This window comes from Pelodiscus sinensis, chromosome 19 (assembly GCF_049634645.1).
Source record: "Pelodiscus sinensis isolate JC-2024 chromosome 19, ASM4963464v1, whole genome shotgun sequence".
In the NCBI taxonomy this organism is placed as follows: Eukaryota; Metazoa; Chordata; order Testudines; family Trionychidae; genus Pelodiscus; species Pelodiscus sinensis.
Window position 1 is genome coordinate 9,831,170 of NC_134729.1, and position 18,328 is coordinate 9,849,497.

The 18,328-nt window shown below is 58.6% G+C and overlaps 1 protein-coding gene across 5 annotated transcripts in view; it reads left to right on the forward strand.

Annotated features, from left to right (window-relative positions):
• EVI5L (ecotropic viral integration site 5 like) overlaps nucleotides 1-15,643 on the forward strand; it is a 61,021-nt gene extending 45,378 nt beyond the window's left edge. For 4 of the 5 annotated variants that reach the window (XM_025189155.2, XM_025189156.2, XM_006132023.4 and 1 more), the window contains 6 exons: nucleotides 5,190-5,330; nucleotides 7,013-7,171; nucleotides 8,836-8,982; nucleotides 9,601-9,696; nucleotides 9,885-9,980; nucleotides 12,769-15,643. In XM_025189155.2, coding sequence (XP_025044940.1) covers nucleotides 5,190-5,330; nucleotides 7,013-7,171; nucleotides 8,836-8,982; nucleotides 9,601-9,696; nucleotides 9,885-9,980; nucleotides 12,769-13,092 — 963 coding nt within the window. In that variant the 3' untranslated portion in view covers nucleotides 13,093-15,643. Of the gene's footprint in view, nucleotides 1-5,189; nucleotides 5,331-7,012; nucleotides 7,172-8,835; nucleotides 8,983-9,600; nucleotides 9,697-9,843; nucleotides 9,981-12,768 lie in introns of all 5 variants that reach the window. The other variant, XR_012896643.1, reaches the window with a different exon arrangement.
• The last annotated feature ends 2,685 nt before the right edge of the window (nucleotides 15,644-18,328 follow it).

Here is an 18,328-nt window from a genome sequence, read left to right on the forward strand (position 1 = left end):
TGGGGAGGCGGAGATATGCTTTATTCCCTGCGTGTTTGTCACCTGAAGGACCCCACAGCACTTAGCTTCATGTGCAGACGTCCCACCTAGCACACTGAAATGCAGCCTCCTTTTGAGGGTGGAGCATTTGTTCAGTGCACCAAGCAATACTAAGAGAAAGTTTGGGACAGGAAGTGAAGAAGAATCCCAGTCATGGTCTGTGCAGCACCTGGCACAATAGGGCTCTGATGTCAGCTGGGCTCTGTAGGTCCCAGCCTTCGGAAAGGCAGTGCAGCCTTGGCAGTGCCCCCGGTGCCACACTGGGCACTGCTTGAGTACTACACTGCACCGTGAAGACTCCTGCAGCACCCTGGCTTTTTCACGGTGGTTTCCAGTCCAAGTGCAAAGTTGTGCTGACACTGCCTGACTTGAGATGTGAATGGTCAGGCCTTTTTGTGACTCTTACTTTATTTGCCTCACTCGGGCTGCCGGTATCTTTAGTACATCTTCTATCGACTCCATCTCACTAGCACGGAGAGGCCATGTGGGCCATGTATAGAAGGAGTCAGGAAACCTGGGGCCTTTCCTCAGCCCTGCCACTGGTTTGCTGTCTGACCTTGGGCAAGTCACTTTGTCTCCGTGTTTCATTTGGAGCCCTGAATTCAATCAAGGCATCTGGATGCTACTATAAAATAAATTAATAATTGATGGCTGGTTTCGCTCAGCCTGAACCCTCTGCCAAGAACAAGGGTGACTGACTGTTACTCACCCTCCTGGGCTGCTTGGGGACCATATTAAAAAGGCTCCCCACCTTACATAGCATCCACCAGAACCCAGACAGTGTCTCCTGCAGACAGGATTTTCTGCCCACGTTTCTTTTTCCTTGACCATCCTGCAGTGAGTGATTCTACATTTGATTTATTTGTTCCTTTGCGGTCGGTACTGGGATTAGATTTGAAAACCTCTGAAGATGATTATCAGTGAGTGATTAAAAATAAAAGCAGCTTGATAACCCCCCTCCTTCCAGAAAGGCCTTGCCTTGTAACCATTTCCTTCCTGCATGGTTGTATGTTGCACGTCAGTGCACTTTTGTGCTTCGCATAAACAGTCCAAGTCTGTCAGCAAAGCCTGGCTCTGGAAGGCGCTGCAGGCACTGCCTGGTTAATTTCAGGCTTGAGCAGCAATCCCATGGGAGCAGGAGAGGACATTGTAGAGGGAGCCCGTGATTCTAGTGGAACTCTCTCTCCACCGTCCTGAACGAAAGCTGGCAAATGTAACTACCTGGAGTGGGGGACTGGTGCAAATGCAGTTTCTATCACAAACCCACTTGTCAGCACTGATTCACCCCCCTCAGAGGTCAGGAGCCAAAGGGCCAGAGAGCCAGAGCTCCCCTTGCAACAGGGTCCCCAGTTACATTGTGGTCTGCTCACTTTGTTGGGGTCAGGTTGCAGATCTGTGTAGCCTGGTGGGATATGTGCTTCCCGGCTGTTTGCTGGTGCGGTTCTGAGCCGAGTGAGAGCGAGGGCTGAGGGAGGGAAAGAGTTAATTAGCCAAAGGTTCTGGCTCCTGGCTGGGGGTATCTCCTCCCCAGTGGGCTCACTGAAGAGGAGAGGAGCTGGTTGTATTGGAGCTGGCATGGCCAGACTGGGGTATACTATAGTGCTCTGCCAGCTCTCCTGCCCAAATTCAGGTCCCAGCCTCCCCAGTGCAGTGGGTCTGTGATCACTGCAGATTTCGGAGCCCATGCCAGGTTCCCCCATGCTCTCAGGTCTCCTTTGATGGGAAGAGTTGGGCTGGGTTCAGGGTATGGAGCCTTCCAAGTTAGTGGGATATGGAAAAGGCAAGTCGTGGCCTGCTCAGCAGACACTTAGTAAAGCGAAGCCGTCTTGGCTAAGTAGGTTCAGTCCTGTCCTATGCATGGGGCTCCTGCAGTGGCTGCAGGTGGGACTCAGTGCCACAGAGACACAAAAGGTGCCATGGGTCACAGCCCAAGGGCCAATGGTTCCCCTCCGCCTCCACACAGCAGGCCCCATCCATCAAGACACCTTCAGGGCCCCAAGCTGAGCACCTCAGTTACCTTATGAATTCACCCTGCCAGCATGGCAGGGAAGGATCATCGACCCGATAGGCCAGAGGTCACCCAGGGAAAGCTGGAAATGGGTGTTGCTGATATTATTTAGGAGCTTCAGGGGGTAGCTGAGTTCGTCTGTTACAGAAAAAAACAACACATCCCAAAGAGTGAGGTCTGCTAAGCCTTCCTTCCCTCCTTCTCTTGTTGGTCTGATCTAACCAGAGATTGAGCCCGAATATCCTCCCCCCCCAACCCAACTAAGTGGGGGTGCTTGAAGTCTGATCACAGTGCTGGATCTAAATGCATCAAAGGGTCCCAGTCCTAGCAGGCTGACCTGAATGCCTGATCCCGTGTGTTTACACAATGCCTGTGTTTTAGGGGGTGGTCTGTCCAGTGCTGAATTTCTGTACCTTAAATCTAACCTCTAGCTTCTCTAGTTCAGGCTGAGCTGATGCTGGAGAGCCTCATCTTAGCTGATTGCAGCTGTGAGAATCAGGTCCTCCCACCCTTTTAACACCCCAACAAGCCCCAAACCAGCCCTTCCTGCTTCAGCTCGCACTGCTGTGACCACACCTGCTCAGTATGTGAGAAAGCCCATGGGGGCTTGAGATTGGAAGGATGACTCAAGGCCTTGCCCTCCACCCAACACGGCAGTGCAAAAGCCCCTGAAGCGTGGGGTGACGAGAGATCTGGACCATGCACAGCCGCATGTGTTTGTGTGTGACACCACTGCTGGGTTCCCATTTGTCCTCGGAATGAGAAGGGCGCAGGGTGTATTTGACTAACGGATGTTGCAGCAGATGTGTGATTGCTCCGGTCTAAGTGGGGTCACCACTTGCCCCCTCTCCCATTACACACAGATCCGTTCTCTCTCCAATAATCCACGAAGCGGAGGGAGAACCAGGGCACGTGTCACTCGCTTGGGAGCAGGGTGATGTTTTCTCCCTGCTGGTTGATACTAGAAGATTTACCCAGCATTGCTTGCGTCCTTACCTCAAATACATTTTTCTTTTCTGCATTTAAATCATTGCTCTGGGGTGGGACTGGGGGAGGAGGGGTTCAGTAGGCGGGCTGCCCAGAGGGAGAGGATTACCCCAGCCCTCTCTCACCTCAGCAGCTTGGGGCCTGGTGAGAAGTGCCTGTCCATGGCTGCTACATCTGCATCGGGCGCAGCCGGGGGAGGGGTCCATGTCCCCCCATTCGGGGGACTGACACACAGACAAACAGGCAGACAAACTCTCTGAAATATATAGTAGAGCGCTGTCCCTTTCTCCACTCCTACCCACTGCTAGCCTAATGGGGTTATAGTTGTCCCAGTTCCCATCTCTGCCCCCTTTCTGCCTGCCCCCTGTGGTTATTCTATAGTATAACTGTCCCTTCTACCAGACCCCTCCCTTTTATGAGAAACAATCGAATTCCAGGCACTTTCCATTGTCCGGACACAATCAAACTCTGCCCTTGCTTTAAGTCAGGAGAAGAGAAAGCTGCGTGCCAAATGTGGTGGTCCTAGCTCTTACTGTTTAGGAGACGTTCTTGATCAAACCAACTCACAGACAGATGAACGCACAAACTCTCCAAACACGTAGTAGATTATGGTTTGGCCTAGAGGCCGCATTCGGTGATCAGGGCCCCGCTGCGCCAAGCACTGTGCACACACAACATTGAGCTGTACAGCTAGAGCACTGGGGTGCTGCCCCATGCCTGGGGTTATGATTAGCAGCATGCGGTGTGGGGCTGCTAGGAGTATTGAGCTGATTTGCCGAGGCTGATGAAGGGGGTGACTCTGCTTCCTAATATGATACGAACCTCAGGGTTCTTGGTGGGTGCAGGGTCCCTGGCAGTGCAGTAGAGATGAATTCGCTGTCACTAACTTTTCCCCTGACTTCCCACCTCTGCCTTCCCTGCAGCTGCCAGCATGTGATTTCTGCTCTGACTAGGGTGAGATAGCACCTCCTCCATTGCTTTCCTGCAGAACGTGGGGGTGGTGTCTGAAACCGGCTGGAAGCCTCCGCCCTGCCTGTGCCGTGTGTATGACTCACTCAGCAGGCCCAGAGCTCCTGATTGGCCTCAGCTGCTGTAAAGAGGCACCGCTCCGTGCACTCCATGGAGCAGCGCTGCTTCGCCCCAGCCAGGGATCTCAGCCTAATGGGAGTTTCCACCAGCACAGCTCATGCCATGTAGACGCAGCTTCAGCTCCCTGCTCCCTGGAGAAAAGCCACTCGGGTGGCCACCCTGCCAGGGGTGACCGCAGGCTGTGAGAGCTCAGAGGGGCGCTGCTTGGGCTCGCCTAGGCTCATCCTCGTTCCTTCTGTAGCTGGAGGTTTGCAGAGTGCGCTCGGCCCCGCTGCAGCCCTTCCGGTCAAGAAATGGGTGGAAATGCGAGCCCCTTGCTGCTCCCTGGCCAGGGCTGCATGGTCTCCAGTGGAATTGCACCGCTGTGAGCGGCTGGAGCCCTGCTCCCGGAGCGAGCCAAAGCCTGGCCCATCTCCTGAGCCCTCAGCCAGGGCTCTGCTCTAGAATCGCCACCACGGTGGGGCCTGAACTTCCATCGTGGCCAGTGTCCAAACATGGCTCTGGCTGGCTGGGGCTGAGGGTGCTCCCCGTGCCAGGGCCATGCTGCTTCCCTTTCTGGTGGGAGAGCCTGCCAGTGCAAAGTTTGGAGCCACCTGGAATGTCCTTTGCCTTCTGCTTACCACAGGGGTGTGAGTGGGGCCTGCTGGTGTTCTCCGGAGCTCGGGGAGCTGGGTGGCACACACAGGGATGTGTGATCAGTTAAATTGGCTAGCTGGTTAAAGGGAGAGCAGCAGGGGGTTGCCTGCCACACACAGGCGGCTCTGGTCGGAGCAGCCCCTGCCTGCAGGGCTGGAGCTGCTGCAGCCTCCACGAGCTAACCAGTTAAACTCTCACATCCCTAACGCACCGCACCACGTCACTCTGTGCCCCAGCAGCACTCCCGACGAGTCCAAGGTCTCCCGCTGAGTGCAGGGCTTGTTCCCTACCCAGGCCCTCCCTGGGGGACACCCTGGATGGCCCCAGAGCCTGGATGTGGAAAGCTGGGCAGCACGGTGCAATGGTCAGAGCGGAGAAGCCTGTGCTGCTGGGCCCTAGCCTAACACCCTCTGCCTCCACCTCCCTGCAGAGGAACAGCTCGCTTCCCGACGAGAACAACGTGGCCCGTTTGCAGGAGGAGCTCAAGGCACTGAAGGTACGCGAGGCAGAGGCCTTGACCTCGCTCAAGGAGCTGCAGCTGCACGTGAAGGAGCTCAATGACAGCTGGCAGGTAAAGCCCACTTCCCCGTCAGCTACTCATCACCAGGCCAACAGCCCCCCACCCTAGCGCATGGGCTGAGACACCCCCGGTGATGCGTTCAGTGTTGGAGCCATTACCGATAATCTCTGAGAACCGGAGGATGGGTGAGGCCCCAGAACACCGAGTGAGGTTTTGTAGCCCATGACGTGTAGGTCAGACATTAGCCCATCATCATTGTCCCTTCTGACCTTAAAGTCTGAGTCTACTGTGATGCCTTGCAATAAAAGCTGCCCTTATTCCGGTGTGTACTAACAGGAGTGTTGTGTATAAGACATGGGCCATAATTGCCCCCCCCCCCCCCCCACACACACACACACACACACAGCACCTGTGAGGCCTCAGCAAGACTCCTGCATCCATTTGGGGCATCAGACTTCAAGAAAGGTGTGGACACATTACACAGAGTTCAGACGAGACCAGTGAATGAAATCAAAGATTTAGAAACCCTCTCCTGTGAGGAAAGGTTAAAAAACGGGGCACATTTAGTCTTGAGAAAAGCTGGTGGGGGGTGGGACAAGATAAGAGTCTTCAAATGTGCTAATGGTTGTTCTAAAGAGGACAACGATCACGTGTTCCCCATGTCCACTGAAGGTAGGAGCAGAAGTTATCCGCTCTACGGCTAGGGAGATTTCGGCTCTGGAATAAGCTCCCAAAGAAGGTTGTAGACAATGTTCTCTAATTTTTTATATCCCATGCGCAAAATAATCTTTGTCATGTGCGCCAAGGCATGCGCAGATGTGCACCACCGCTAGAAACACCTGCTGCCGGCTGTGGGTGCTCAGCGAATGGGAGAACCCCAACTGTCAGCTCCCCCATGATGTGTCCTGTGTCTGCACTGGACACCCAGCCAGGCCACACAGTCCAGCAGCATTGGCTGGAGTTGCAGCACCCATGTTTCACGTGGGTTCCCTGGGTCCCAGAATCATAGAATCCCAGGGCTGGAAGAGACCTCAGGAGTCATTAAGTCCTGCCCCCTGGCTAAAGCAGGACCAATCCCAGCTAAATCCATCCCTCCATATCATGAATGTCTCTCCAGTAGCCCGGCCTTCCGCTCCCACTGGGGTCAGATGTGTCCGAGCCCAGGAGAGCACAGCAGGACGTGCGTGTCCCGGAGAGGGCAGGCTGCATGATGGCCTCCCTCTCCTAGTGCCATTAGCTTCTGGACCCTGGGCTCTGGCAGCCTCCCTGGGCCAACGGAGGCTGAGTTTGCCTCCAGCGTAACCCTTTGAGGGTTTGGTTTGGCCACCCTTTCCTTAGCCTTGGGCATTTTGCCCACATCGCCCTGTTTTCCTACAAGAAATCACACTCGCATGTCCGCCTCTTGCAGGAGGTCTGCCCCCATTGGTCTCAGGTCAAGTGAAACCTAAGCAGCAAAGCCACACTGAATAATTCTTACTCTCCAGTGCCCACTCCCTGGCTGTGTCTACTCTGGCACCCCTTCCGGAAAAGGGATGCTAATGTAGCACTTTGGAATAGGCAAATCCGCGGGGGATTTAAATATCCCCCGCGGTATTTGCATTAACATAGCTGCCGCTTTTTTCTGGCTTGGAGATAAGCCGGAGAAAAGTGCCAGTCTAGACGTGATTCTCCGGAAAATAAAGCCTTTTCCGGAGGATCTCTTATTCCTACTCTTATTCCCTGTACTGCCCTAGGCTCACCTGTCGCGAGCAGGCGGGCGCTGGAAGGACTCCCCCCGCAAAAACACCATCAACGACCTCCAGGACGAGCTGATGACCATCCGCCTGCGGGAGGCCCAGGCGCAGGCTGACCTCCGGGAGCTGCGGCAGAGGCTGGTAGAGCTTGAAACACAGGTGAGGCAGTTGGCAGGGCCAGGAGCCAGCTGGGTCTGGAGCCACCCCATGGGGAGAGGAGGAGGGGAGGGGTCAGTGTGGCTGCGTGAGTGCGGGGGAGGGAATGTGCAGGTGGAGGGGGGTTGGGTAGAACAAGGGGGCCTGCAGTTGGGGGTGGGAGGTGTGTGGGGCGTGGGCAGTATGTAGTGAGGGGAATTGGATAGGGTGTGCCCACTGTGGTGGGGATGGGGGGTGAGTAGAGTGTGTTGGGGGTGTGGCTGTGTGAGGAGTTCTGTGTGTTGGGGTGTGGATGTGTGTGGGGCATGCACAGTGTGTTACGGGTGTGGCTGTGTGTGAGATCCTGTGTGTAGGGGTTGTGGATGTGTGCAGGCTGAGTTCAGGGTGTGTGTAGGTGGTAGAGAGTTGCAAGACATGAGTAGCAGTGTGTTGGCAAGGGTATGGGTATGTGTGCGTGTACTGTATGTTGAGGGTAGGGCATATACAGTGTGTGGGGGATATGTGCAGGGCATTTACAGTGGGAAGTGCATGTGCATGGGGGGAGTGGATGTGTGCAGGGCATGTACAGCGGGGGGGTGGATGTACGCAGGATAAGTACAGTGCAGGGGGTTGCAGGTGTGTGCAGGGTATGTACAGTATGTGGGGAGTGTGTAGGGGTATATACAGTGGGAGTGTGGGTGGGGTATGTACAGTGTGGGGGGAGCAGGGTATGTTCAGTGAGGGGTGCGGGGCAAGTACATTGGGGGGTGCAGGTACATGGGGGGTGGATGTGTGCAGGGTATGTACAATAGGGGACGGAGAGTATGTAAAGTGGGTGCGGGTGGGTGTACAGTGGAGGGTGGGTGTGTGCAGAGTATGTGCAGTGCAGGGGGGTGGATGTAGGGGGTGCGTGTGTGCAGGGTGTGTACAGTGCAGGGGAGTGAATGGGGGGGTGCATGTGTGCAGGGTGTGTACAGTGCAGGGGGGTGAATGGGGGGGTGCATGTGTGCGGGGTATTACAGTGGGGTGGATGTGCAGTGTTGGGGGCAGTGCGTGTATCGTGCATTGGTGAGAGGGGGGCGTGCCCAGCGTGCTGGTGAGTGGGAGTGCGTGTCGGGTTGCGTGTGCATGCAGTGCCGTCCCGCAGTGTGGCCACGCTGGGTGCCCGGGGATGGCTGGTGGCAGAGGGTGCCCTGGGTGACTGCCAGAAGCCCAGGCTGGGCCGGGCTGAGTTGCGCGGGGCCCTGTTCTGTTCCTTCCCAGGAAGGCAGGCAGGACGTGGGCTGGAAGGGCCACTGGGCGGCCGCAGGACGGGCGTTCTTAGGGGTTGGCAGCGCAGTGGGTGTCTGCAAGGCTGTGGGCGAGTCTTTCATGTACACTTGGCGCGGGTGCAGCTAGGGGGTGTTTGCAGCCTGGGAGCGCGGTGGGTATTTGGGGGCCAGGGCATGAATGTACTACACTAGTTTGGGGGTGCATTGAAGGGGGTGCTGCTGTAGAGTGGGGTGCAGTTGTGAGGCAGGGGTGTGCATTGCACATGCCTGTAGCGCAGTTCCAGAGTGTGGGTGTAGTCTGGGTGTTTCCAGGTGGGAGGGGGTGTATCGGGCGCCTGCACACCCCCTGGGGAAGCAATAGGGCTGGGAATGGCCTGTCCCTGGAGCCAGGTTCCGTCTGTCTCGCCCTTGTCCCAGGACCAGATTCACAGTAATCTGCTGAGCCGGACGGAGCAGGAGTGCCTGGGGCTGCAGGAGAAACTGCAGTACGTCACTGCCCAGAACAAAGGGCTGCAGACGCAGCTGAGCGAGACCAAGCGCAAGCATGCGGAGTCCGAGTGCAAGGTAGGTGCCAGGCTGGGGGCAGCCACAGCAGGGCAGAGGGGGCAGCCTGCTCAGCCCAGGAACCTGAGCCCTGTGGGGCCCTGCCCTGCCCTGCTCTGCCCCAGCCCGCTCGGCTCTGCTTGGCACTGGGTGAAATCCACCTGGCTGCTCTTTAGGGGCTCGGCAGCAAGAGGCAGCCCCCAGACAGCAAAACTAGCCCTCCCTGCACAGCAGCGGGGGCAGAAACCCTCTCCCAGACCCAGGATCCGCAGCCCCCGACGTGCTGACTCCCGGACACATCCTGCTCTGGGGATCCCATATCTGGGCTCCCCCATCTGCCTTGAACACGACATCGCTGTAGACCTGGGCCCAGCTGGACAGACATGCTGGCGAGGCCGCCCACATTCTGGGAAAGGGGCTACCCCGGGGCGAGTTTATAGGGCTCCTCTCTGTCCCCCAAGCTAACGCGGCAGAGTCTGCGTGGTCACTGCAGCTGTGTGACACGTCAGTGTCCTGGTGCCTTCTGCAGAGACGTGGCATCTCCCCGAGCTTGGTCTCTGCAGACGTGAGCCTCCCTTGCTGAGTCCCATAGTTCCCCCGCTGCTGCACTGGCCCTCATCCCGTGTGTTTGGCCCCCAGAGCAAAGAGGAGGTGATGGCGGTGCGGCTGCGGGAGGCCGACAGCATGGCAGCCGTGGCCGAGATGCGGCAGCGGATCGCTGAGCTGGAGATCCAGGTATGGGGAAATAATCAGCTCCCCCAGGCGTGTGGATCTGTGAGCACAACCCCCACCCGCCTGCCCAGGGCCTGTCCCGATCCCCGCTGGGGGCAGGATGTCTAAGCAGCTGCTGCCTTGGCATCCCTGCCCCAACTCTGTTCCCAGGCTCCTGGGCCCCAGCCTGATTCTCTGCCCGCTCCCCACAGAGGGAAGAAGGGATGATCCAAGGGCAGCTGAACAACTCGGACTCCTCCCAGTACATCCGGGAGCTCAAGGACCAGATTGACGAGCTCAAGGCTGAGGTGAGTGCAGTTCCCAGCCCCAGTGCTGTGCATGGTGGGGGCAGGGCGGGTTCCCCTGGAGCCAGGGTCCCACGAGACCGGAGCTAGGAGCGAATTGCAGCGCCCTCCTCGCGGGATCCCTGCAACCGCTTTCCGAACCAAAGGGGCAGCTGAGGGAGCCGGACCCAGCCTCCTGCCGCTGACCCCTCTTCAGCACAGAGGCTACGTCCAGAGCCAGGCCCACAGGAAGACTGGGCTGCTGGCAAATTTTTGACCTGGATCCAGCTCTGGATTTGGGGGCATAGGGGCCTGGGCTCCTGTCTGCAGCCCATCTCTGGTTGCAGCCTGTATTGTCTCCACCCTCCTGTCTGCCTCATTGCATGTGTACTGAGGCTGCAGCCCCCAGACTACTCGGCCCTTTGAACCGTGGAGCACAGGGCTGGGAAAGGCAGGGCCTCCTGCCCAGACCTGTCCTTGCGAGCGCCTCCCTGTAAGGGCTAGGCCTGCAATGGCACCACAGGACTGGGGGGTCAGTTCCCTGCTCTGCCACAGACACCCTGGGAGACTTTGGGTAAGTGGCTAGTCGCTCTCTGCCTCAGTTTCCTTGGTTGCCCAGTGGGGAAGAGAGCCCTGCCCCGCTTCTCGGGGGTGCTGTTAGGGTCAGTGCATGAGGGGCCACAGAAGAAGCCACGTACCCTACCACATCCCCGGCTGTTTGCCTCTACGGGTGGCTAGACACATCTCCCCATGGCAAGCCGTGGGCATGAGAACCGGAGGCTGGCACTGCCACAGTGGATGGGACAGAGCAGTCACTGCCATGCCCTGATGAGGTGGGGTGGGCATGTTGCCACTGTCATTTCCCTGTGCCCAGCGGGGTTTAACTGCCCTTGGTGCTGGGCCGTGCACAGCTGCGACAGACTCTCGCCCTAGCGTCTTGGTGGCAGACCACAGCCTCCCACGCATGGTAACGTCTCATTAGAAACAGCCTGTGACTGAGGCTTCCAAGTCACTGATTTTCAGGGGAGCTGATAGAGATCAGAGGTTTGCTTCTGAGTCAGCCAGCCAGCACCCAGGACAGGCCTAGATGGGAAGCCGGGCTCAGCAGAGACGCTAACAGCTCCCTCTGTCACGCACAGATCGAGGTCTGCCGGCACCTGGCAGACAGGCACCTACCCTCACGGGCAGTGCAGTGCCCGGTGACAGGTCCCCCATCTCAGGCAGGGTCTGTTCAGTGCCTCAGTCTTTCTTGAGGGCTGTGCAGCCGCCTTGACTTTGGTTGGGGCCTCTCCATGCTGCCATATTTCAAACAGCCCTGATGTCTCCTGGTCCCTAGTGTGAGCCTGGCCAGCCTGCTGGGCCATGCTCCGTGTCTGGCTGGGTTCCCTGATTCCCGGTAGCCTGCACTGGGCCTCTCCATGCCATGAGACACTAAAGGCTTTGGGGATTCCCCATCTGCTACAGTGTCACCCAGTGTGATGCTTTTACACTGATTTGTCAGTTTCCCAGGGCACAGAGGTTACCCAACTGCACTGGGCAGATCGAAATGCCTGTAGCCCCACTGACTCCAATAGAGCAGTGTTGATTTACACTAGGGGGGATCTGGCCCATTGACTCCCCTGTCGCTCTGCCTGTTTACACCAGCTGGGGATCGTGGAATCCCCTGTCATTGCCGATTTGTGCCAGCTGGGGATCTGGCGGCACCTGTTTAATTACAAAAGCAGCACTTGCCGCTGCTCCCCAAGGATCTACGTCACAGCACTTCGGAAACAGGAATGAATTCAGCCCCCAACTCCAGCCTGTGAGGTGGGCCAGGGTGATTAGGGAAACTGAGGCATGCAGAGGGACTATGACTTGCCCAAGGTTGTCAAGAAACAGAGCCAAGAAATTCTCTCAGTCCTTTTCCTTAGCCGTAAGGTGGGCTCTTCAGCAGGCAGGCCCTGTCGGTCATCCAGCTCCGGGCCCTTCTGGCCTCCCCCAGAGCTAATTCCACTGGGCTTTTGCCATTGGCCCCAGGGGTGGCAGGAGAAGGAAACTGGAAGATCCCTGCTAGGAGAGAGGGTTTCCCAGCGTCTCCCAGCCCAGGGCCCCATTTCTGTGCTTCTGCCAGAGGGGCCGAGGGTCTCGCTGCGTCTGTCTCTTTCCTCCCAAATCCAGCTCAGGCTGCAGCTCGACAGTCTGGGCCGAGAGCTGGGACCTGCCACGCCAGACGCCGTGTCCTCCCGAGATGGCAGCAGAACCCTTTGTGTGTGCGATTCAGCCAGAGCCCACCCCAGCCATTCAGACTGGGGGCCGGAGAATCACAGCTACAAAGGGCCGCAAGGGCCAGCTGGTCTAGCTCCTGCTGAACGCAGGATGTGTCCAGGCCCTGCCTCCCCCTGGCCTTTACGCCGTGCCCATAAGAGCCACAGCACAGAGCACATTCTCAGAGGCAGCCTGACAGCTACATGCCCCAGGGACTGTGCTGCTGCCACCAAACCCGTCCCTCCACTCGAGGGGCTGGCTCTGCCCTCTCCCTAAGCCCCAGCTGCCCCACCCTGGGGAGCTGCCTCTGCCCTGTGCTGGGTGGGCTGGGTCTCACCCTCCTATTCCCAGAGCTCCCCCTGCCCCCGAGCTCCCCCTCTCTCATCCTGGGAAGGGTCAGCCCTCTGCTCCCTCCAGGGGGGAGCTGTGTCCGCACCTTTTCCCTCCTGGTGCTGAGCGGCCACATCCACACACCCTGCCCCATCCAACCCAGACAGGCAGGCTGGTGGGGGTGCGTGTGCCAGCCCTGTCACTGCTGTTCACTCCTCCGGTTCCCTGTGCTCTCCAGATCCGGCTGATGAAGGGCCAGAAGCCCTTTGAGGACTCCATGGGCTTTGACGGCATCCACATTGTGAGCCATCTGGCGGTGGACGAGGACTCGCTGCACTCCTCAGACGAGGAGCTGCTGACCAACCCCATGGTGGTGGGTGCCCTGCAGGACGTGCTGTACCCGCTCTCGCCCTGCAACGCCCGCTTCCTGCGGGGCCCGGAGAGCTCCGGCAAGGAGAGCGACGGCTCCACAGACAGTGAGCCCGAGGACCCCCCCTCCGCTGCTGAGGCCGACGGTGAGATGGAGCCACAGAGCATCTTCGGAGAGACCCTCAGCAAGTGAGAGGAGATGCCATTGCCAGGGGATCTTGCCCTCCGCCGAGTGGGCCCTGAGCGGGCTGCCCAGAAGGAAGAGACTCCTCTCCTTGGAGCAGCAGGTGAGGGAGATCAAAGACCCACCATGGCGGCTGGGCTCAGAGCTCTGCATCTCTGTTGCCAGCGGGGACAGCTCTCCAGCCAGCCTGCGTTACACAGAACATCTACCTTGATTGTTGTCTGCACTGCCTTTCTCCAGCGCTGTCGTCACCCGTAGTTCCACTCCAACTCCATGGCGTAGCCCTCATTCCCCTGCCCCCAGGGCCTCCTTGGTTTGCCTCCCCCACAAGTTCGCACACTCGAGAACTCAGCCCGGTGTCATGGTGAGCGGGGGGTGGGCGTGGCTGTGGGCACCTGGCCGACAACCGTCCTCCCCCCCATCCTCCGCCTCGCACCGGGCCGGGAAAGTGAGTCCCTCGTCCGTTATTTAAATGAGTGTCCCCAACAATCCCCAGAGCATCTGCTTGGAGAGGGGAGAGTTGGAGGCCTCTGGATCCCTGTTCCCCAGGACGGGAGGAGTCTGGGGCGGGGGATTGTGGATCGAGGAGCCTGATTGGTGACATGAGAGATGAGATTTTATTTTTGTTCTCCAGATATTATTTATTTAAAATGTTACGATGCCAACGGGGCTCCCCTCGGGGGGCTCCGCACTTAGGTTTACATATGTCACAAGGGAACCTGTGAGAGCAACATTCTGCCCTGCCGTCCCCCTCCGTAATGGAGCTGCACACCCAGTCTCCTGCACCATTCAGGTCTCCAGAAGGTGGCAGAACTACTGCCTTTCTCTTCTGCTCCATCTGGCAAACAGCAGGGTTTCCAGCTAACCTCCTTGTCTAGAGAGACTTCTGTGGAAACAGATCCTAAAGGAGAGCCACCCCTCACTCCAGCCAGATCAACACGTTAAACCTCGTCTCCCTGCCAAGGTCTGCCCAGCGCGGGTGAGCAGGAGTGGTTTGGGGAGGGGCAGAGAGAGGAGTCCCCAGCTGGGAATCCTCTGGAGGTTTGTTTCTCTGCATGGTGGGGCTTCCCCTTCCTCAACCAGCCTGGCCTGGGTTCCTCTGACCCAGCTCTGCAGCTGGCACCGTGGGTCTCGACTGTCTCCGTAGTCCTGTGAGGTTTGGCCCGACAGATGGAGGGCATGCACAGCCCTGTGAGCCCTGGCCAGAGGATGGAAATGCCCCTCCTTGGAGCGTCCCTTACGGAGGGCTCCGCAGCTGCTCAGAGAGACCCAGGCCACCTCTCTCCACACCGGCCCCCCGGCCACAACCGCTGAACCGCTCACCGCTTTGAAGCCTGTCCTGGTGAGCAGGCAGCAGGGGAAACAGCTTCCTTGGGACGGACCCAGTCTGCAAATGTGACCCCCATGAAGGACTTTTCCAAGAAAGCGCTGCCTGGGGTGCTCCCCACCGGGGCTAGCAGCATCGTTCTTGGTAGATGTGGCCATCAGGCATCACTTGCATGGAAGAGTCTTGGGAGACCACCAAAGGCAGCCAGCATCGCTCTCCTGAAGACAATGACACTACACCCATGGGCACCAGCACAGCCCGGGCTCTGCACCTCTCACTACAAAACAGTCCAGATTGCGCTTCCGTTTGTTTGCCAGACTCAGGCTCTGTCCCATCGCTCCCTGCCTCGGGCCTCACCTCACTTAGCGACGTCATGGAGCTGCAAGCACCTGAGGCTGGCGTGTTGGTTCTCGTCCACACCTGCTGTGCCCCGGCAACGCGCCCACTGGGAGCAGCGAGGTCCCCAGGACGGGCTGCTCGCAGCAGGATGGAAGATCTCGGGCGGCGGGGATGAAGACCCATCTCTCAAGCGCTTGCATGGCAGGGCTCATGCAGTGCTGGGACATAGCAGGAAATTGTCATGTCCAGGGAGAGGGACGGAGGCTGCTGGGCCCCACGGACTCAGTGTTGTCCATGGGGTCTGGCTGTTTTGTTTATGGGGCGCACGGGGCGATCACAGCCCCTGCCTGCTCCAGCAGAGAGCAGCACGATGGAAGGGATGGGCAGCCGGCTTAAGCGACCCAGCAGTCCCTGATGTGCTCCAGAGAATGGTTTCATTTCCTTGGGCCCTTCCCGTCTTTCCTGTCCTGCCCCTGCTTCACCCCTGCTCTGATTTCTGTCTGCTCTCTGCATGCAGCAACCCCCGAGAGCCAGCAGCTGGGGGACACCCTTCCCCTTGGGTGGCTTTGCCTGGTTCCCTAAGGCCTTCTCCAGCCGCTCACACATCCATTGCCATGCACTCCGCCGCCTCTGCCAGCAGGCATTGCCAGGGCTTTTCCCTTCCCTGCGGGCTGCTGCAAAGGAGGGAAGCCTTGGACCACCCAGCTCGGCAGCACCTTCCCCTTTCGGAAACCAGCAGGCTCAGTGGACCCGAACGCCTGCTCAGAGCCCCTCACCTTCCCACCGCGTCCTGGGCTGAAGTATTATGTAGACTGAGATAAATATGCCTGGAGAGGCATTGGTTGGGTATTTATAACCTGTATATTTTAATATATATATATAATATATATACATGCTGCACTGTATTGCCAAATTCTTGTGATACTCCCCTCTCCAGAGAAGGCACCCGCCAGAGAGCCGCTGCCTGCCCCGCTCGCGGGCCGTGGCTCATGCAGGGCTTGCTCTGCCGCTGCCTTGGCCGGCCCGGTGCTGCTTGCTGCACTGGGGACTGTTCCAAGAGCCGATGGCTTGTGAGCCCGTGTACTGGGCACGGAGGCCGCGTGCACCACCTTGGTGTTCGATGGATGTATTCTGTGTCGCGCCAGCTCCGAGCGCGGCCCGGGGGCAGTGCCCCGCTGGAAATGCTCCTTCCCCCATTGGTTTCAGTGGGCTTGACGCTGGCGTAACTGATCCAAATTGTCCCGCTACCCTCCTGGGCTCGGCCTTCCCCCATCCAGGCCGGAGAGCTTTGCCTAAGGAAAGGCTCCAAAGGGCTAGGAGCGGTGCTGGGCCACAGCGGGAGATTCCAGCCCCGGAGCTAGTGCAAAGCAGCAGGGCCCCACTGAGCTGGGTGCACACCCGGGGTTAGCCTGCGGCTCCACAGAGTGACACTAATTTACACCCACTGGCGATCTGGCCCTCAGCACTTAGGCACAACATGGCTTTGAAGTCAGAGCTTTGCTGCGTACGTTCCGAGGAACCTTCCCAAACCCGTCACCGCCTCTGGCTCCGGCTCTCTGACTCCGCCGGGAGTTTGGCTTCAGTCAGGGCCCCCGACTCAGTCCCCTCGGGCAGGTTTGTCGCATTCCAGCAGAGAGGTCCTGCCTTGCAAAGGCTGGGGCATGGCTGGGCCGCAGGAAGCAGACAGTCGCCTGCTCTGCTGGGCGGGAATCCTGCTCCACTTACGCCCACCCAGTGGTTTCTGGGGCTCGCACTGCAGTCAGTAATGGCGGAACTGGGCCCCAGATGCCCCCTTCCTGCTGCCTGTCCACGTCCACCGCTACCCATGAGCAGTCAGGTGTCGAGTCCCAGCTCCCCGCCCATTCCCCCCATAAGGAATTAGCTCTCAGAGCCAGCACAGCGTCCCAAGTGCTGTGCCAGGAGGGAGGAGACGAGCAGCATTCCCTGCAGACGCCATGAGCTGACTCCTCGAGAGGGCTGCTGCCTGCAGCCCACTGGAAGTCCCTGGTTCACGTCTGCATTGCAGCCGGGTGCATGACCAGAGGGCCAGGTCTGCCCCTGCTGACGCCCGGGCAATGCCACTGACATGGCTGGCACTGCATGGGTGTAACCACGGGCGGCATTCTCGCCCCACCCGGAGTGACTGGCCGCCCATGGCCTGTCCCCATTGCTGTCCGTGAAAATGCCCAGCCAGAGGGCATCAGAGCAGAATATTGTCCCCCAGTAGCAATGCATCCGGGGGCTCCCTCTCCATAGCGCCCCTGCGGTCTGCTTGGGAGCACAGGCCTCTTGCAAACCGCACTGCTGGGCACTGGGGAAAGGCTGTGACTGGCTTCCATCCCCCAGACAGGACCAGTTCAGCCACCGGTTCCTTCCCAGACTCTCCATGCAATGGGGCATCGGGGACTCTGATGGCTCGTACACGTGGCTGAGTGTTGCAAGGCCAAGGCGCTGGAGAAAGCGGTTTGGATGGTCCCCTGGCCTGCCCGTTGAAGGGCGTGTTGCTGTCGGCTCCATCACAGACACCTGTACGTCCCACCTGCAGGGCTGGCTACTGGGGCTTAGGGAAGGGGTTTGGATTCTGATTATAGCAAACTGCACTGCATTTAAAGGGACAATGCACTCCCCACCCCCCGCGGCTCTGGCAAGGCCCTTCTCGAGCGACTCAGGCTGGGGTCTGCTCGGTTTTCTCCTGTACGGATTTTGAGTGGCAACTAAAACAAGGTGCCAAAAGTTGGCCTGCTCTGTGCTCTGTAGTAGGCTGCAGCTGTGCAGATCCGACCGGCCGCATCCGGGACGGCAGGGCACGTCTGCTTGGTGACACATGCCTGCCTCCTCCCAGCAGTAGCCTAAGTACAACTCATCAGGCCACGGGCTAACCTCAGCCAGACCTTTCCCCTACCCCCAGCTGCCCCAAACCTGGCGGCTTTGCTCCCTTTGCTGCTTCTTCAATTGCCTGCCTGCTACAAGTGTTGAGGCAGCTGGGACAGGCCAGTTGGAGACAGAACAGGATGGGTCGTTGGGCTGATCCACTGCGGTGAGCCCTCGCTCAGCACAGCCAGGGCTGTGGGCAGCGCCAGTGAGGCATATCAAGGGTGTAGTGGGCTCTTGGGTGCTTTACCTGGATCCTGCCCTTTAGGGCGGGAGAAGCCTGGCCTAGTGGGTAGAGTATGGTCTGGGAGCCCAGGGTCTCTGGTGTTCCAATCCTGGCTTGGGCTCCAGATTGAACAGTGTGAGTCACTTCCTTTGCCTCAGTTTCCCCAACCAGTGATGGGATGGCTGGGCTGTTGTTTGGAAAATGCTGTGGGATGTGCTGGATGAACTCTTAGGTGTATCTGACAGTGCTGAAGGGCTCCGAATAAGATGGGTGTTGCTCAAACACACTGAGGCCTTATCGATCCCAGCAGCAGGTTAGTGTGGTCCCAGCACCAGGGCTGGGCAAGACCCCACAGCGCTCTAGGGAAATCACCCTCATGAGGAGCACAGCTCCTAGCGCTGGGAGCATGGTCTTGCTGGCACTTTGCAGGCTGTATCCTGCTGCTCTGGGCGGGAGGGTTCATCCTCTGTGTGAGAATGTTA